Genomic DNA, 21,359 nt, shown 5'->3' on the forward strand with positions numbered 1-21,359 from the left:
CACCAAAAGCCCAATTAGGTAAGCCTTTGGACTTCTTAGCAATTATTTAATGTTTGGTTCAGAGAGAGTGCAGAACACTGACCCGACTTCCTGCCAGCGCAGTCCAAGAGCAGGACTACATCCATCACCTCCACTGGCACAAGACTCTTTGATGCCGTGCCAGCAGTGCCCAGATTTCCAGTCACATCCCTGCTATTCCCCAGCAGGAGTCTACCCAGCCCTCCCACACTACCCCTGTTTCATGTGCTTAGTTTCTGATACCTCAAGCCTTTGCACATGCTGTTTGGGGTGTCTGAAATGCACTTCCTTACCACGTGATCCCTATGACCTGGCACCTTGCTGACTGCACCACAGCATCATGGTACCCCCTGCTTCCAGCCGTGGCCCTCTCCAAACCTTTCACCACACAGACCCCAGTCAGGTCTCTTGAGAATGCGAATCCAATCACTCACTCTCTTGTTTAATATCCTTCAATGGTTCCCTCCAAATTGCTAAGAAGAAACTCTTGTCCACCTAGAGTCTTCACTCAGCTATCACTAAAGCATCAGGTGAAATAAAGATACTTCAGACAAAAGACATAATTCCAGTAGGCAAGAGTGATATTCCAAAATCAATGGTGAGCAAAATGTTACTGAATATTGGGGCAAGTCTAAATAAGCATTGGATATAAAAAATTTATTACTGTTTATTTCTAAATGAAAGGTCATATAAAGCAAAGACAAAAAATGTAAGACAACAAGAATATGGAAGTTGGGAGGGGTGATCAGAGGCAAAGTTTGACTGGAAACTTTAAGTGAGACATACAGATTGAAAAATAAGGATATACTATGTATATAAAGTAGATAAACAACAAAGATGTACTGTATAGCACAGAGAACTATATTAAATATCTTGTAATAACTTATAATGGAAAAGAATCCAAAAAAGAATATACGTATGTGTATGTATAACAGAATCACTTTGCTGTACACCAGAAACTAACACAACATTGTAAACCAACTATAATTCAACTTTTTAAAAAGTTAAAAAAAGGAAAAAGAAAATAAGGATGGCCACCAAAAAACCATCCAATAATAACATAAAAAGAGATAGAATGTATAACTCCTACACAGAAGGAAATACAGAAAATGTTAGTCAACCCAATAAAAGGCAGGAATGGATCAAAAGAGTAAACAGAAAGAAAAGCAAAGGTAAGTAGAAAACCCAAGAGGAAAAAACTCAGAAGAGAAAATATTAGAATTAATAAGAGAATTCAGCAAGTTTGTAGGCACAAGATAAGTATACAACAATCAACATTGTTCCTATGCATCACCAACAACCAGTTAGAAAAGATAATGGAAAAGAAATCTTATTCACAACAGCAGCAGAATCTAGAAAACATCCAGGAAAAACAAAGAGAATTTTCTGAAGGATATACAAGATGACCTGAGTAAATGCGTTGATGTAGAGTTGTCCCTCGGTATCTGCAGGTGCTCATTTCAAGGACCTCCACGGATACCGTCATTGCCCTGCTGATCTACATGACAGCTACTACACATAATTATGTGGGTCTGAAGTTTAAGAGTTTGGAAGATTGCTGCACTGAGTTCTAAATTGCATAAGGCCAATAAGGAGCTTTAGAGAGCTACATGCGGTGGTGTGAAATGTCACAGACACCCAGACTAAAGCAGAGTCTAGGTTTCTGCTGCTTTGTTATAGTAATTTGTAAATTGCTTTAGTCAACTCATTTTGCACGGTAGTTTAATAAAATGACTTAATGTACATGAACTACAAAAAAACCTAGTCGCTTAGATAAAATGGTGCAGTACAGTCTGCTCCCTGCCATTTGTGCAGGTTCTATATCTGCAGTATGTTGTTTACACACAGAAATACTCAGTATTATTCAAGATCAATTTTCAGATTACTCTGTAATTTTAACCCAAGTCCAACCAAAATCTCGATAGTAATGTTTGTGGTGGTTGAAAACTGAGTCCAAAATAATTATGAAAGGGTAAATACCTAAGAAAGACCAAGATAATTCTGAAAAAGACCAACCAAGAGTGATACTACCCTGTTAAAAATCAAAACATATTGCAAGGCTATAATAGTAAGCGTGGTGTTTGTTAGGACTAGAGAAACAGGTCATGCAGCAAAACAGGGAGCCCAGAACAGATCCACACCAATGAGGGAACTTGCTGTGAGACAGAGGGAATTTCTTATATTGGGGAGGGGGGCGGGTGGGGCGGGAGGAAGAGGGAAACGGCCTTTCAAACAAGTGGACTTGGGCTGAGGTGGGAAGCCCCATAAAAAAGACTGGCAGGACCCCCAGGCAGGGCCACTACTCTCCTGCCGGCACCATCCAGTTCCCTGGCCCAGTGCCATTATCTCTCCTTTTAAACTCTGAAATGGCTTACTTCTAGGAAAGTGGAACTTACCCCTAAGATTACTATTGGTTCCCTAGGCTAACTCCTGATTGGTCCATTTGTACTGCTTCATTTGCATGGAGCTCACTCCTGATTGGTTCATTTCCCTCACTCCTGATTGGTCCATTTCTACAAAGCTTGTTCCTAATTAGTCACCTTTGTTATAACTTTTTGCATATGATGTTACAAAATGTTGAAAAGTCTAGACTGGTAGCCTATAAAAGGCTGTGTAAAGCTACACTCGGGTCCAGAGCTTGGAGTGTTAACTCCTCTGTGCCCGCTGGAGTAATAAACCTGAGTTCTCCAACCCTCTGAGTGCTGCTTGGCCTCCCGCCGGGATCTGGGTTGCTGTCACAACTGAGCTGTAACACTGAGCTTGAACACACTTTGCTGCAACAGGGTCACTGGCCTTCTACACAGAAGAATGCAAAAACGTATCCCTATCTCACATTATACACAAAAACTATTTCCAGATGTATTACAACACCCAATGTGAAAATAAACCTTGCAACTAACAGGAGAAAATATAAAAGAATATGTCTATGTCTTTGGGATAGTGAAGTATTTCTTCAATTAGGAATAAAAACATAAACCATAAAGGCAAGGACTAAACACATTAAATACATTAAAATGAAAAATTTCTGTGTGACAAAAGACACTGTAAATAAAGGTAAAAGACAAGCCACAGGAAAAAAAAAAGGATTAATAATCAGAATCAATGTAGAACAATAAAAAAGATGACCCCCTACTAGGACAATGGCCATGGGGTATAAACATCAGTCCACAGAAGAGGAGTGCACATTGCCAATAAACACGTGAAAAGCTTCTTAAGTTCACTGAAAATTAGGGAAATATGAATTAAACTGTATACCACTTCCACACTATGAAATTTTAAGTTCTGACAGTATAAGAAACAGAAGTATTTTTTATACACTATTAGTTGAAGTCTAAATGAGTTCAGCAATTTTCCAATATCTAGTAACATGTGTTTAACCCAAGATCCAATAATTTCATGTTTAACTCTTAAAAATATTCACAGAGGGACAGGTATAAGAAAATTCATTGCAGCATTATGTGTTATAGTTAAAAATTAAGAAAATCTAAATATGAATATAGAAAGATAAATAATAATATGTGACATATTCATATACTGACAGATTATACAGCCATTAAAAAGGAGGAACTGTATATTAGTGGGTGTTTATAGATACCTGTTTGTATTTTTTCAAGATATATAATGTTGTGAGAAAAAAAGTCACAAAATGATACATAGCGTTGGAGGTCATGTAAGTAAACACACACACATATATACAGCAATGCCTGACATAGTTTATCAATAAAGAAGTATAAACATCAAAGTCATGACAGTAGTAACCTCCTGCGGGGGAGGAGGGAGGAGCAGAATGGGTCCGGGCCAATTGGGCAAAGAAAGCTTTACTATGAAAGAAAAAAATGATTTAGCACAAAAAAGAATGGAAGTAAATATAATAAAATAATTTTCAAAATTCTGGGTACTGACAATATGGGTGTTACACTATTCTTTGTATTTTTTTAAGCTCTAAAAAAGAAAAAGGAAAGAAAATTGAAAGTGCTTTGACAATTTCTCATACAAGATAGCATCAGCTATTTAGAAGGGAATGAGAGCAGTATCAAATGGATGAAACCAAATCCTTGGCCACGAGTTCCCTCTTCAATGTCATCAGATTTTCAGATCACAGTCGTGCTCCCTCCTCTACCCTGTGTTGTCTACTGTAAGCTAATGACATGGACACTTTGGCATCATGCACTTGGGGCTTTGAGTCTGATCCCTTTGCACTGGGAAGGACTTTCGAAGGGACTGGGCCAACCCTCTAGTGACAGGTGAGGAAAACGAAGCCAGAAGGAGGACAGGCTTGTCCAGGGTCACACGGGAAGTGGATCGGACATCAAGTCTCATCGAAATCCTTCAGAGGTTGGCTCAACCTCTCCTCCCTCAGACGACAGCTCCAACTGCTGGTCTAGGTTAGGCTGGTCAGCTGTCATTAAGTGCTCTGTTAGCACCTTGTACTTTCCCTGCCTAAAACTCATGACAGCCATATTTAATATTAGTTATCAGGATGCACGTGTATCTATTGTTGTACAGCTCACCTATGACAAACCACGTCTGTCTTGTTCACAGCTGTAATCCAGGAACTTAAGTGCAGAGCTTGATCCCAGAAATAGTAAATAGAGAGGCTGAGATATGAACTGAGATTTATCTGATGCCAAGTCATCTGGTTGAGCCGCTGCACTACGGTTACCACATTAGTAGCTGTGATTACTAGTTTCCCTTATATCCCTCACTACCTCTTCAGAACTCTTCCCTTTTCTATTGCTACCAGCCCTAAAGACCTTTCTGGTTAAAAGCATTTATATGCTGGCAGTGCAAGATCTCCTCCTGCCCCTTCCTCCTTTTCCATCATCATCATCACCATCATCCTCCTTGTCATATTTCTCCTTGCTATTGAAGTAGGAACAGACACAGAGTAAATCAGGATGTCCCAAAATGGGGACCTCAGTCATCTCCAGAGCTGAGCTCTGTGTTCTCACACATAGGGAGTATTCAACAAACATAAATTGAATTAAACTGAATGAATTAATTGAATATGGATCGAACTGAATTGAATTCAATTCATTCACAAAATAATACTGTATACCAAAATTCCTCCATCTAGATAGAGATTAAGGTAGCATTTATAAAGTATCAACTTCTCACAAATGTAGTTTGAATCAGTAGTTTGAATGTCTTAAAAGGCTCCCTACTCCCGGAGAATGGTGTTAGGTTAGATTCTTGGCAGCTAGAATCACCAAGCCTCTCTCCAGTTTACAGCCAGCCTTTGGCCGACTGGAGGAATGCTGGGTCAGGGGTTTCTTTGAGGCGTTAGAACAAAACTTTCATGATAGAGCACTCTTCCATGCTTTTCTTGGATGGTGAATCCTAGGCAAGTGAATTATATCCCTATGTACTTTGAACACCACTTTTTCCTTGTCTGTTTTTTTAAAAAAGCCTGTTCCAGCTCCTGGGGGAACCCCAAACAGATGGTCATAGCAGCCAGAGACTAATAATATTTCACAATGGCGACTCCTGTACCTTGTATCCTTGGTTGCTATAAGAGATGGGTTGGTTACTCATTACATATGAAGACAAAGAGACTCTCACATGTACATCAGTGTGCCCTGTTGCTTTTCAGCTGTAAGGGAACAAGTGACCATGTCACTTGGGAAGAATAAATAATGTGATTATAAGTCTTGGTCAGACCAAGTATTCTCAGGACTGTTCAGGAGGATATTTGCTACTTAAATACAGAGTCTGAAGCTTGATAGCACAGTATTCTTCCCTCAATAATATAGATCAGAGATTGGCAAACTATGGTCCTTGAGCCAAATCCGGCCCTCAACCTGTTTCTGTTCAGCCAGGAGCTAAGAATAGTTTTTGTGGATAAATGTTTGTAATATGATGAAAAAGAACACTAATTTATACTCAATTTCAGCAAATGGTATTCCCCTAAAAAATCCGTTCTCCTCATTAGTAGACATATATTACAAAAGATTATATTCTGTTATTACTATTATCATATTTTGAGTTTCATCAATAAAACTTTGGGGAAATTTTTTTCTCTCTGGTTGTATAATATATAAGGGCCAGCAAAGCCTAAAATATTTACTGTCTATCCATTTACAGAAAGTTTGCCTGTCGCTGATCTAGAGCTTTCCAGACTTACATCCTACCGAATCACTCCTCACACTTGGAATACTAGTCATATCTGAATAGCTGTGGCTCCCCAAATGCACAACTAGCTCTACATGCTCCAGCTGTCCCCTCTGCTTGGAATGTGTCACCTTCCTGATTACTTGATTGTTCAGTCTACTAAAATCAGACTGATCCTTCAAGGTTCAGCTAGATGATACCCTCTTTTCTGAGGTCTTCCCTGATCCTTCAAGTCAGACTAAAAGATACTCACAGAAAATCTTTTATCTGAGCCTTTCAGGGTTCTGTTCCCAGAAATTCAGAATGTGTGCACCCAGAAAGGCAATACTACCTCTTTATATTAGCCAAATGGTACTCAAGCCCGCTGGGCAGAATGAGGATGAGGAGGTGTATTTCCTGAGGGCTTACTAGGGGCTAAGCACTATGCTAAGTACTGAACATACATCATTCATTCATTTGTTCGGTTAAAATCTATTTAGCATCTCCTAAAGACCATGCACTAAGCATGGTGCTGGGGGTGCAATGGTAAATAAGACACAGACTAAACAGAATGTTAAGTCTTTTGACAACCTTGCTGGGTAGGTATTATTGGTTCTATTTTATCAATGAAAAAACAAAACCAGAGAAGACAGGTTAAGTAACTTGGCCAAAGTCATATGATAAGTGGCAGGCAGGATTTGAACGCAAAGCTCCAAATAAAGCTAGACACCTGAGAGGAGCTGGAATTACTAGTAAGTATTGTATTCTTAAATGGCCTTCTTCATTCTTATCTCATTGGTAAAGCCCTCTAGGGAGGAATACATAGTTCCTAATCTGTGCCTTCCCAGTAGAACAAACTCCACACTTTTGGCATACCACACAGGCCCACCTCCTCAGGAAGTGGTCCCTGATTCAGACCGAGTCAAACTCCCCCTTTCCTCTACATCCCTTCAACACCTTGTCCGTATTTCTATTATTGCACTTATTACCATTATTACAATTTTCCTAATATGTTTCTCTCACTAGACCAAGAGCTTTTTTAGGACAGGTACTATGTAATTCATTTCTATATCCCCAGGTTCTCCCATAATGCCTGATACAAGATGTGGCAGATGCTAAATGAATGAGTCAGTGAAAGACTTTTACTGATAACCCACTCTGTTCCATTCTATCAAATGATAATAGTAACAAAAGTAGGCAGCACTTACTGATAGGCATGCACTTGTAAAAGCATTATCTCCCTCCACCATCATCATGACTCCATGAAATCCCTACTGTGTAATTACCTCCATTTTATTGATGAGAAATACAAAGGCTTTCCCAAGAGAAATGATTCAAACCCAGTTTTACTGGTCACCAAATCCTTCACAGGGCATCAGTATATCACCCCTGACTCATACAACCATCCCCTTCATGAATCTTCCAACAGAATTAACCAGCCCTAGAGAACGCTGGCCCTGATTTTAACCCTTACCAGGCCCTGCCTGGTACTTCAGATACGTGCATCCAAGTTACCTCCCCCACAAGGCAGCAAACTCCTGTATGTGGGATCAAGTGCTCTGCATCTTGAATCCTCAAATTCCATAGCCCCAGCCTTTGTGTGCTCTTAAAATGCTGCATTGAACTTGGAATAAAGATGATATTAAGCCCACTGCATTATTATTATAATATTATGATCAAATAAATCCAATCCAATCCTCTGCTTTTATAGTGTAAGCCTCTTTCACAATAGACTAAAAGCCCTGAAAGATAGGGAGGATTTAGAAAGAAGATGGGAGGCGGGTGGGAGCGAAAATTGTGAGCAAAATCCAGCAGTGGTTACGTGTGGGGCTTGTCAAGGACCAGCTCAGCCTGTGATTTGGCCAGATCACCTGCTGGGGCTCCTGAGATTTGAATGTGCAACCATAACTAAGAATCTGCAGGAAAAAGCATCAGATGTGTATGGGGAGCATAATGCTGGATGCACCACGTAGGTCAGGTCCTGGAGGGCCCTGACTGCAGGCTGCGGGACCCGGGCCTTGCTCTGGAAGGGAAGGGGATCCATGGAGGGTTCAGGACAAGGAGTAGTGAGACCACCCACCCCTCTCCCACTGCAGAACCAGGCAGGAGGTGAAGGAAGATGGCATGGGCTTAGGAGAGTGGGAGCCAAAAAGACAGCATGAAGGGCAGGCGTAGGGGGCAGGCAGCAGCCCCCCCAACCCCACCCCGGGAATGACATGTGGAACCATGGGGATATGGTAGGCACTGGCTTGAGTGGACACTACTGGAGGCTGGAATGAGGAGAACCAGGTTCCTGAGCCAGCTCAGCCACTGACTGGTTGTGATCCTCAGTCCCTGGGCCTCCCTGACTCTATTCTTCATCTTTTTTTTTTTTTTTAAATGTAGGTACTGGGGATTGAACCCAGGATCTCATGCATACTAGGGATGTGCTCTACCACTGAGCTATACCCTCCCCTCTATTATTCATCTTTAAAGAGAGAGATGTTTTCCTTAAAAGGTCATGATGAAGTCTAAATAAAAAGAGATGTTAAAGCAACAGGCACAAAGTTTCTTTCACCCATTATTATGATTTAATAGAGAACAATTTTTAGTGGTCAAGAAGATTGTAAAAATGCCCTCTAGGATATGCAACAACTTGAGCCAACTTTTTGAAGTCACTACAGGGAACAGTGACCACAGGGAATAGCACAGTGGAAGCATTTATAGGGGGTTTCGTGGTCTGCGAAAGAGGTTACATCAGGCTTGGTCCTGCAAAGCCTCTTCACTCAGTTTGATAAGGAATACACACTGACAATGGAGGGACAGGGAGGATGAAGAGAAGTACTATTATGTTACACGTGTATGGGTAGCTCCTGCGGGACCACGGTGGGCCTGTGCTCTCACTCCCGGACAGGGATGACACAGACATACATGCTCCTTCCTTGACTGGCTCTTCTGTTCGCCCCTGATACATGTTGGTGCAGCGGGGTTCTGGCCACAGCACGGTCTTCTCTCACCCTCCTTCTTCCCACCCACCCTGACGCTTGATGATCCAGATTGTTCTTTTCTGTTCTGCCTCTTTCCTGAGTATCACATTTATATGTTCGTTTACCTGGTTTGTAATTTTTCTTATTTTTTTTTGTTGAGGTATAACAAACATAGGATAAAGTCCATAAATCTTAATTGTTCGTATGTATAGACCCACATAACCACCACCCAGATCAGATATAGAACATTTCCAACATTTCAGCCAATTAGCCACCCCACCCCCAGAGATCATCAGTATTCTGACATTCATTACCATCAATTACCTTTGCCTGTTTCTGAAATTTCATGTAAATGGAATCATTCAGTAAGTGCACTTGTATCTGGTTTCTTTCACTCATCATTGTCTGTAAGATCTATCCATGCTAGCGAGTATTACATTAATTTTCTTTTTCATTGCTATACAACAGTGCTTCTCAACCAGGGACAATTTTGCCCTGCCCCTAGTGGGCTTTTGGTGATATCTGGAAATATTTTAAACTGTCACAACTCTGAGTGAGGGGGTAATGCAGTGGGGAATGATACTGGCAACGAGTGGAAAGAGGCCAGGGATGCTGCCAAACATCCTACAATTCAAGGACAGCTCTTCACAACAAAGAATTATCTGGTCCAAAATGTCGATAGTGCTGACATTGAGAAACCCTGTGTATGTGTTTCCTATAGCCGCTGTAACTAATGACCACAAACTGAACGGCTAAAAACCACATGAATGTATTACCTTAGAGTTCTGTAGTTAAGAGTCAGAAACAGGTCTCACTGGCTACAATCACGGTTTCAGCAGAAGCAAGTTGTTCCTTCTGAAGGCTCTAGGGAGAATCAATTTCCTTGCCTTTTCTAGCTTGAGAGGCTGCCTGCATTCCTTGGTGCGTGTCCCCCTTCCATCTTCAAAGCCAACAATGGCTGGACAAGGCTTCATCCCACTGTGCCACTGTGCCACTGCCTCTTTCACTTATAAGGACCCCTGTGATTATAACGGGCCCATCTGGATAATCCAGGATACTCACCCCACTTCAAGGGCCTTAACCTAATGACATGTGCAAAGTCCCTTTGGCTTTTTAACTTAACATATTCATAGGTTCCAGGAATTAGGATGTGGACATTTTGGGGTGGGGGAGGGGACCATCATTCTGCCAGCCACAGCCTGCCATGGGATAGTTCACTGTATGAATACACCACAATGTCTATCTTATTGTGGATGGACATGTGGGTTGGTTTTACTTTTTAGCTATTATTAATAAAGCTGCTATACACATTCTTATACAAGTCTTCTGTACTCATTTCTGTTAGGTACGCAATCTCAAGGATGCATTTACTGGGTCATAAGGAAAACATAGAGTTTAATAAAGCGATTGTAGTAATTTACACCATACCAGCAGTGTGAGTCTCTGTTTTCATTTTCTATTGAACATCTCCATGTAGTCCTTCCAAAGACACCTCAAATTAAACTTGTCCAAAACTATGCTATCTACAGTGAACGATTGTTTCCCTAGACATCCAAAGCATGAAATCTGGGAAACATCCTAGACTCTTCCCTTTCCCCTTCTGCTGACTTTCAGTTAGCCACTACCTGATGTTATTCTGCACCATCAGTGCTCATTTACATCCTTCCCTGGCTGGAGGTCTTTGTCATCTTTCACCTAGACTACAGCTTCCTTCCGGGACTCCATGCTCCCAGCCTAATCCCTTCCAATCCATCCTTCCCATTGCTGCCAAAGTCACCTTTGCCAAAACCCAGTCCTGCCTCTTCATTTGCTCATAGAGTAAAGGATCTGGCCCCAGCCTACCTACCCAGTTTAGCTCTCACCATTCTATCCTTATCCAATGAGACCTCTCAGTTGTAAGACCTGCTCAGAACTGCTGACAATTTCTCTTCTGTACTTTTACTCAGATTGACCCCTTCCCCATTTCATGCCCACTCATCTTTGAAGATTCAGCCTACCAGTCCTTTCTCTACTGAACCCTTTCCTTGATAACCTTCAAATTAAGTGGATTTAAGCCCTCTCTCCTCTGTACCCCACCATACCCCACATAGACTTTTTATCAGGGTACCTATAACTTTTCAGCACACCTGTCTCTGCCTAATAAACAAGCTTTCAAGAGCAAGGACTACTTTGTCTCCCTCGGAATTAGCCTGATATAGAGTAGACACTAATCAATATTTACTGGATTGAAACTGAGTTAAGACAATATGTGTTAATACGACATGGAGGAAGTGCCGTGTGTAGAGAAAGGCTAGTGTTAGACAAAGTCTGTGCCTTCAACAGTCTTAAAAGCAGACAAGAGGACTTGTGGGTCTGAAGCTCTAACAGTGAAGGAAAAGGGCCACTTCTGCAGGACTGCTATAAAGATTACAGGAGAAAATGCATCTGTGGTTTCTAGCAGCCTGCCAGGCACATAGTAGGCACTTCATTAACTATTAGTATTTCTAATGGTGAAAACTAGCATCTTTAGTGAACATCAAGAGAATTTTTAGTTTGCTGGTTGAGGTCCATTTGCAGTTTTCTTCATTTAGCAGAGAATCAGAAGCTCACCTCTCTACATATATACAGCTGACATAATTTGAAAAGCCAAAGGTGCACTGATTACAGAGATGGCTCTCTAATCCTAGTGGACATTGTTAGATTATTTTAGCTTTGTAACTGGGACATTGAGTCATTCTTTGTGATTGTAGATTTAGAACTATCACTGACTTGACTTTTTTAAAAGTTCACATATGCATTAGATGCCATTTTTTCCTAGGAGAGCAACCAAGAATTAATTGCACATATCTTCTTTCCTCTCCTCTTTGTGGGTTAGCCTCAGTAACATTATATCTAACTGCACAAGGTCAACCAATGAGCTAGAAAAATGCTTTGCACACAGTAATTACTCAGGAAAAATTTCCAGGGAGGCATAAGGCATTGCTGAGTTAGGTACTCAATGTGGTTTCCATGGTAAATCTCTCTCCTGCTTTTCCTCCCTCCCCTCCGATCACTCCTTTGTCTTTTTCATGGCTATTCCTTCTGCTGTCCCCAACAGACGCATCACTCAGGGTTTCATTTCTGATGGCTAATTTTCTCTACTCCCTCTCTGGGGAGATTTCACCTCCTCCCATGGCTTTAATAATATCCACAGGGTGTTTCAAATCTATATTTACAGCCTAGATCACTCTCCTACACTTCAGATCCATTTACTCAGCTGCCTCTTGAAAGTTTTTGTCAGATGTCCCATAGGCAAATTAAATTCTGGATACTAAAAATAAGCCCAACTTTCACTCTGGAATTTTTTCTCCTTTATATTCATCACAGAAGTCAAAGTAAAAATCTGTTCCAATGACTAGTACCACTACCAGTTACCTGAACCAGAAACAAAAGAATTATTCTGTACTTATCCTCTTCCTTGCAGCTCAATTGGTCATTAAGATCTGTTGCTCTGTAACTATATTTACTATGTTATAAATCCCCAAGCTCACAGCCACAGCTCAGGCTTTACCATTTTCTCTGGGTTATTTCAATAGCCTTGTCACTGGCCACCCTTTATCCAACCTCTCCAGGTTACCAGCCAGTGGGATATTTATCAAATTTAAATCATATTAAACTATCATGTAGTTCCTCTGCCTAGATTCCTTCAGTGACTCATTTCTTTAGGAAAAAATCCAAACTTCTTAGCCATGGATATAAAACTGTCCCTAACCTGGGCTATGCCTACCTCTCAAAGCATAAAAAGTAAAGGAATAGTAAAAATAAGAGCAAAATTTACTGAAAAGGGGGACAATCAACAAAACCAAAATATGATTCTTTAAAAAGACTAAAAAATTAAACAAACTTCAATACAACTATTATGAATAAAAAGAAAGAAGGTACCAATTAGTATTAAGTATGGAAAAGGGATATACATGCAGATAAGTAGAGATGATTTTTAAATTCACTAGATCAATCTTATACCAATAAATTTTAAAATTAGACAAAATGTAACATTTTATAGAAAAATATAAAACACTAAAATTGGCTCAGGAAGGAATACAAAAAATGAATAAATGAATCACATTAAAGACATCAAATTGGTAGTAAAAAAAAAAAATAGTCTACCCATGAAAAAGACACCAGGTATGGAGAGTTCTACAGGAGAATCTTATCAGATATTTAAAGAGGAGCACTTGTTATATGAATTGTTCCGAACAACTAAAAAGGAGAAAAATCTACCTATTAACTTTATAGACATAACCAGGATGCCAATACTGCACAAGACCAATATAAAAAAGGAAAAAAATTTAGACAAATTTCACTTATATCTATGCAAAAATTTGAAATAAAAAGTAGCAAAAGAATTCAGAATCATTAAATATATTTTTACCTAAGTAAGGTTTATCCTAGGAATAAAAAGATGGTTCAATATCAGAGCAATCTATTAACATATTTAAAAATAAAAACCATATGACTTTTTCAGTAGATGCAAAAATCATTAATAAAATTCAATACCCTCATAAACTAGTATAAAGACAAATTTCTTAACCTTGTATGATGCTATCTCATAATAATTCAGAGCAAACCTCATACTTAATGACAAAACTTTAGAAGCAATCCCATAGCCCAAGACAAAGATGCTTGTGAAACCTACTATCAAAGCTATATTGGATGTCCTCACCAGTGTAGCAATACATACACACACACGCACAAATATATGAATATCACAAAGGAACATGATAAATTGGTATTTGCCAAAAATATATGTTATCTCTACAGACAGTCTAAGAGAATCTATAAATAAAACTAACAAGAGAGTGTGGTAAAGTTGCTGAATACAAGAAAGGTATACAAAAATTAATACATATAAGCAATAACAAATTAGAAAATGTAATAAAATGTAACACCTCAAAATAGGAAAAATAATTTAAAATAGCTCAGAAAAAAAAGATGATAGTATGACTCTAGCTCAGATTACTGGAATAGAACAGAGATCTCAGAAATATATCTAAGCGTATGTGACCTTTATGATAGAAGAGATATTAGCGGGATATTAGTAGGGAAAAGTTGAACTTTTAAAAAGGGCATTGGATAAATGACTTTCTATATGGGAAAAAAGACAATTAGATTCCTACCTCATTCCATACATAAAATTAAAATCCAGTTAGATTGTTAAAGGCTTAAATACAGAAAAATAAAATTTAAAACTATTGTGTGTGTGTGTGTGTATGTGAGAAAGAGACTTTTGTGGAGAAAATTACAAAAATGTAAATGAAGGACATAAAAGACTTAAATAAATGGCAAGCAATACGATATTTATACATGGAAAAACTCTATCCCTTAAAGATAGCAAATCTCTCTAAGCAGTGTTTTCCCAATTAAAGCCTGAAGTTCACCTGCATTAAAATTACCTAGAGTGCTTGTTAAAATATAGATTCTTAGGCTTCATTTTAAACCTACTGAATCAGCATGTCCGAGGATAAGGCCCAAGAACCTGCATTTTCGAACACTCTGCTGATAATTCTTTTGTGCACTAAATTTTGAGAACCTCTGCCTTAAGTATGGTCATAACCTGAATTGCACATGAAAATGATCTGAGGCAGTTTTTTTTTATTTTCAAATCGAGACCAATTAAATCAGAATTTCTGGGCAAGGCACACGTGTACCAGCATTTTCAAAATTATCCAGTGATTCCATTGTACAGCTAAGGTTGAGGACCACTGCCCTGGGTAAAGGTGCACCTACAGTCAGGTCTGTCTGGTTTGTTGCCCTTTCCCATTTGAACATTTACTTCTAGTGCTAACCTAGTAGGAATTCTCCTTTATCTTGATTAAGGAAAACACAATTTCTTTACATAAGGGTTATCACTTTTTGGTATCCCCAGTATCCTGTCTGATACATAGCAGGGATGTGGTGGTCATTTTCCAAAATTAATTCAGCTAAATAAAACCAAATGAAATGAACCAGTATGTAGGTGAATAAATTTTTCACCAACTCTAAAAATCCCACTGGACTCAACAAACCTCCATGGTTCCTAGGCACAATGTTATGCTGTGAGAGATACAGAGATGAACAAAATACAGGCTTTCTCTTCAAGTGTTCATATCCACTGGGGAGGCAGATAAGGAAAAAAGTATCAAGTAGACACTGAGAAGCATACAAAACATGAAAAGGGAATAAAAAAAAAATTAGTTTGGAATGGCAGGACCTGGAAGGCATTGTTGAAGACTAGTATTTGAGACTGGCCCTGAAGTATTGCTGAGATTTAGCCAGGAGGATGTTAGGGAACTGGGCAGTTGCCCTGTAGGCATTGGGAGTTCTGGATAGCATACGTCAGAGTCAGATGGACCTTTCTCCAACATTTATGGAAGATTGTAGGGTAGGTATTAAAGGCTACTTTTCTTTCAGATTTCCTTGTTACCACTCTCATTTTTCAAGTACTATTTTGCTCTGGTTTATTAATTCTACCTCCTGGTGCCCCAGCTGATTTCTTCCAGGAAGAGTTGCTCATCACCATTTCTATAGGGAGCAACTGCTACCCCATCCATCATGATTAACTAATGGCTGGGGCAATGCAGTTGACTGAGAGAGGAATTTTAATCCCCTCCCATGACTCATCTATTTTCTAATTAAGAATGCTAGGTCTAAATTCATAAGTGGCTGCCCAGTGAAATCCATCCTTAACATTAAAAGTGATAACAAAGACATGTTTCTCAGTTTTATAGTATCATTTATGTAATATGAATGTCCTGAAAATTAATCAACATCATGATTGTGAATAATTCTAAGGAAACCTTAGAGGTACCACTTGAATGCAAAAATCCCAACCTAGTGTGGATCAGTTATATGAATTAGATGAACTGTTGATCAGGGAAAGTTTTTCAAAACCATAGCGTCAAAGGACACGATGTTATCTACCAACTGTATATTTCATAAGAAAACTAATTAGCATTATATGACTAGATGCTGAATGTATTTTTATGTTATATGCCAATATATTAAGCTGATGGATTGTGAGTCTTTTCTCTATTTAAGCAAACTGCTCACATTGATGTCATTTTACAGATCATTTTACAGATGTCATTTATAAAGCCCATGAGATGAACTAGTCACCATGGTGTAAACAACCATGATTTCCATAGAATGACAGAAGAAAGGGTTTGTCAATCAAATTTTTGATGAAATGAAGCCCAACTTGGCTCCTAAGGTGATGTAGGGCTCACCTACAGAAGACACGGAGCATACTTAAATTCAGGAAATATTCAGAATCGTAGAAAGGAAAAGAATGTGAGAGAATTGGAGGGGGAGGGGAAATCAATGTTCCAGACAAATCTATAATTTCCAGGCATTTTTTCTTTATAGTATATTTAATTAATTATCTTATTTCTTCATATCTACTTTCACCCAAAGTGAATTTCCCTATTATTGGCTAATTTTTCTTCTGGAACAAAAGATAGCATTAACTTTCACATCAAATTTGTCATGCACTTAAATTGTCCATTAAAGAAATTGACTGTCTCAGCCATATTCATTCTTCTAATGTTTCAAAACCCTTCTGATTATACAGCAAAATGGAACTGCTGACCCCAAAGTCATCTGCATAATTAAATTCTACAGAAGACCCAAATTAGAAAAAAATATTTTTTGAAGTATGTAGAGATTTCACTTGACAGGTTGATGAAATTTTGATATCTATTAAAAATAATCATTCTCACCAGCTACAAGAGAATAGCCTCCCGCTCTCCCCATTCAATCCAATCACTTCTAACTATAAAGCATGCCTTACTGCACAGTTAAGGTGTTGTTTTGGGGGAAGAGGCTACACAGAACAAAGGTACAACGTAAAATATTTGGAGTGAGATGTGTCTGAAGGGTGGATTATTGCCTGACTGTCTGGCCAATCATTTATGGACAAAGCCAATTTGTACCAACCTGGAGACATAAACTGAGTAGCATCACCAAACAAGATTTGAGAATGTGGATCTCTCTTGATTGGCATTGACTATATGGAAATAAAAAGAGGTAAATTCTGCCTGGTAGGTGGTAAGGTTCCACTTGCCACAGGGAGGCAGACTGGGAGTAGGATGATGAAAAGGCCAGTCCAGAAATCTGTGATGTTAGGCCAACCTTAGGGTTCTCGGTTCTTAGGAAATGAAATAGGGCCTTGCAAACAAGAAAGCCACGGCAGAATCACAAAGCTATAAATTGGCTTTAAAAAAATTCTCCTTGCTTATTTGCTTCCTTTCTTTTCTTTTGGATCCTCTTTGGTAGTAGCATAAAGATATTGTGAAAATTCCACTTCCTCATACCTAGAACCAAGGAAAAGGATCTGTGTCCTTGCCTGATCCAAAAGGAACTGGTGTACTCCTGGGGGACCAGTGTGGCCAGGATAACAATAAACTAAGAGAAAAATGCCAAGTGGGAGGTGGAATTCAGGAAGGAGTAGGGGCCAATTGATTAGCTGCCCCTTTTCATTGGCTATTGTTTTCCAGAGGTAAAACCTGAGCAGAGCGCAGATTTTTTCTTAACAAGAGAGGATGTCTATCAATGCTGTTTGTTCCTCAGCACAAGAGGGAGTGTTTGTCATATTCACTGGAAGGACATCAGTCTGTTACAGGGCTACATACAAGATCTTGGCAAAAGACACAAACTCTGCAGTCCTCCTGTCCACACCCTCCTGCAGGAAGAAGGCAACTGCCTGTGGCATTGATGAAGGACCCCATAAACCACATTTTGAACACTTCTAGCTCAATTCCTCATCATGCACATCTGCTTCCCCGGAGACCCCAAGCCCAATGTTACATGTTCAGAGTCAACGGTGATCTGTTAGCTAATTGTTTTGGTTCGAAACACAAGGGCAGGACTGAAAGCTAAGCATTCAAAAATATATATTAAATGGATGAAGAGTGAGAAAGCAGACTGGAAGGGCAGAGGCTACAGCAGAGGGTGAATTCAAGAAAGAGAGAGAAGGAGAGAGAGAGAGAATAAATGCGCTCTTGCTTGAAGGCATTCATTTAAAGGAAATTTAAACGTGCTGAAGAGGGCGTTCTTGGTGGTAAGAGAATAAGAACCTGGAGAACATGAAAGGAAATGAGAAAAGAGATGCATCAATAGGGGAGTAGGTGGGAAGTACCTAGGAAGTGTAAATCAGAATAATGAGGCATCATGCAGAAGTTCTCAATGGAACCAAGATATACTGATTACCTACTACGTGCCAGGAATATTTCTCCTCCTGAATCATCTCATGTAATCTTCTAAATGTCTAGCTCAGTGCCTAGCATATAGCAGGTGCCCAAAATACGTTGAGTAATATTAAATCAATACCTGTGTGAACAATCTAAGAATCTATTATCAATCACATCTCACAGATAAGAACCTGAGGCCCAGAGAGGTTAAAAAAAAAAACTTGCCCAATGTGTCATGGCTAGTAAAAGGGATAAGGAATCTGCCTTCAAAGCCTGAGTGGGTGAAGGAGGAGGGTGCCCTATAAGGGCCCTGCAGGGAATCTAGAAAAGGGTGTGGTGCTTGGCTGTCTCCCAGGGACAGAGAGACAGCAGGGAAAGAATGAATGGCCAAGTGAATTGGGTTAGGGAGGAGGGAAGGAGGACATGTCACTCTTCTTTGGCCAGTGGGAACTCAGCAAGGCCTCTGGGTGGCAGCTGAGCCAGCAAGGGGCAACATCCAGGCTAATGCAGCTGTTGACTGGGTGCGGCAGAATGGAAGCACCCAGTGAGGTGAAGAAATTGCAAAAGTCTCTGTTGCGCAGGCAGGGACTTGGAGTGGAGCGGGGATGGGGAAAGGATGGCTGAAGTGGTTAACTGAAAGACTTGGTTAGGCTGGGATGGGTAATACTAACAGCTTTTACCTCAGAAAGAGCCAAAGAGCTGTTGGTCAGGGCTGGGGCGCGGGAATGGGTGTGGTCTGGGATGGGAGGGGGAGGCTGACAGCAAGCCCTGTGATGAGGAGAATCTGTGGGAGTGGGTAAGGACGACCACCAGCCCCGTGGCCTGAGCAGCCGGCCATGTCTCACCTGTAGGAGCTGCTCACCGCACTCGCCACCTCTTCGCGGATTTGCCTGTTGAGGGCGTCGGCCGCCGCACGCCCTTTGCCCGCTTCTGGGCCCGCAGCCTGGACCTGGGCCTGGGCTGCGGGCAGCTGTATCTGCTCGTACCCCAGCCCCTCGGCACGACGCAACATCCAGGCGGGACCGGGCTTCCGGCGTGTGTCGCGCTCGTCCGCCCCGGACGCCTTTCCGGCCGCAAGGACACCTGCTCCGCCAGGGGCCGCCTCCTGCTCCGGGGCCTCGGCAGCGGCCTGCGCCGGCCAGCGCTCCTGGCTCTGCGGCCGGCGCTGTGGCGTCCCAAGCACAGGCGCCGCCGCCTGAGATGGACGTGGAGATCTGCACGGGCTTGGGGATCCACGGGTGGTCCCCGCGGCGCGGCAGCGGCCAGGCGCGGAAGTCCTTCTGGTACTGGGTCTCGCGCTCGAAGGGCGCGTCGGAAGGCTGGTACTCGCTGCGCGGCCGGCAGCTCGGCTCGGGCCGCTGCACCTTCCAAGCGCGGTAGTCCTGCCGCATCACCGAGTCCGCTGGGCCCGCGCCAGAAGTGGAGCTGGAGCCGTAGCCAGAGCCCGGGCCCGGCCCGCTGCGGCCTGAGGCGGCCCCCGCCTCGCGGTCGCCGCCAGGCCCGGGCGCCTGCCCTGTTGCCCGGGCAACTGCATCCCCGTCGCCTTGGGCCGGCTGAGTTTCTATGGCGACCGCGCGCGCCGAAGGGGGCGCGGGCGCCGGCTGCGCAGGCTGCTGGTGCGGCGGCTGGGCACCCGCTTGCTCGGTGGCCTCCGAGTATTTGGTGAAAACTAGCGGCACCGCTATGTCCGCCTTGTCCAGCTGGTTCCAGAAGCGGGCGATGCAGCAGGCGCGTGTGATGCACGGCCACGCCATGGTGCTCGCTGCAGAGCTGGCTTTCCTTCTCTTTGCTGGATTCTAAAGCAAGACTCTAATCTTTCTCAGTCCCCTGGCCCTCGACAGGCCAATCTGGTTCCCACCGTATTTTCCTTTGTGGCCTGAACTACCGCGCCCTCCTTCCTCAGAAAGCACCCAGGAAGGTCGAGTGGGCAGAGATATCACCGAGATAAAGTCCGTAAAGTCCCTCGATTCCGACTGCAAACGCCTCCGGGAGTCGCCGCAAAGGTCTCGGAGTGCGGTCAGCTAAGAGCACCGCGGAGCGAGAAAAGGCGTCCCCAGATCCCTGGGCGAAGGTGTCTGGGACGCGCCCCTCCCTGCGGCTGCGGCGGCGCGCAGTCCCCGTCCAAGCGAGGCGACGAGAGCCGAGATGGCTGCGGGCTTAAGCCATGGCGCAGAGGAAGGGCTGGGCAGTGTGGCTACAGGGGCTACAGACGAAGCTCTCTTCTCCTTTCCGCCGGCGTCTGGTCGCAGCCAGCCACCTAGCAGGACTCTGAGGCGATCACCTCTCACAGAGACCAAGCATTGCTGCCGCCGCCGCTGCTCCCAATGATGCTGCAGCTGCCGACGTCTCTGCTGCAAGGAAGCGGCCCCACCCTTTTCTGCCGCTGAGCAGAGTGGGGGAAAAATCCAGGAGAGATGGTGAGAGAACGCGCTGCAGAAGAAAAAAAAAATCACCTGCTGTCGTCACCGCGGGCTGCTGGGAACTCGCCCTCTCTCCCCGCCTCCCTAGGATCTGGCAGCTCCTCCCTCTTCAGCTCCTAGGCAACAGCAGAATCCGGGGCCTAGGTGGGTTCAAGTCCCAGGCTTCTTATAACTTGCTGTCCTTGTACTGGGGTGTGTGTGTGTGTGTGTGTGTGTGGGTGTGTGTGTGTGTGTGTGTGTGTGTGATTCAGTTAAAAAAAAAATGGAAGAAACCTCTAGTAAAATGTCTCTCCCAGAATAGATGCGTTTTAAAAGGGGAGCTCCTGTTATTGGCCAAAGTCTCTGGGCCGAATTTAAACCCCTTTGCCTGGCTTCCCATCCAAGCACTTGCCAGTATTACGCACAGGCCTTACTCAGATGTGTGGAGATGGGAATCCCCAGGCTGGTGGTACCTTGCTGTTCCCTTCCTAAGGGACTCTTGGAGAAAGAGGTGTCTTAGAGCCTCCCAAGAACTGCCCAGTCCCTGATCAGCCCAGATTTCACACTGGAGGAGAGACAGTGAGAGGAAGATTCTTGAAAGGGGCCTATGTGGGGAGGTTGGGGTGGATGAGAAACAGGGAGACAGTATCCCGGGAAAGGGGAGGGCCTGACATGCAGTGGGTTTCTGATGTGTTCTTGAC

The 21,359-nt window shown here is 42.4% G+C and overlaps 1 protein-coding gene and 1 non-coding gene across 2 annotated transcripts in view; both read right to left on the reverse strand.

The window, feature by feature from the left end:
* The window catches only part of MAP6 (microtubule associated protein 6), a 64,868-nt gene extending 44,075 nt beyond the window's left edge, over positions 1-20,793 (reverse strand). The window contains 2 exon segments of the mRNA XM_014556640.2: positions 19,105-19,460; positions 19,462-20,793. Of these exon segments, the coding sequence (XP_014412126.2) occupies positions 19,105-19,460; positions 19,462-20,013 (908 nt within the window). The 5' untranslated portion in view covers positions 20,014-20,793.
* On the reverse strand, positions 8,489-8,560 carry TRNAT-AGU. The gene has a single exon. It is a non-coding gene; the product is annotated as a tRNA-Thr (tRNA).
* Positions 20,794-21,359: the final 566 nt, after the last annotated feature.

The sequence above is a fragment of the Camelus ferus genome, chromosome 10, assembly GCF_009834535.1.
Source record: "Camelus ferus isolate YT-003-E chromosome 10, BCGSAC_Cfer_1.0, whole genome shotgun sequence".
Classification (NCBI taxonomy): domain Eukaryota; kingdom Metazoa; phylum Chordata; class Mammalia; order Artiodactyla; family Camelidae; genus Camelus; species Camelus ferus.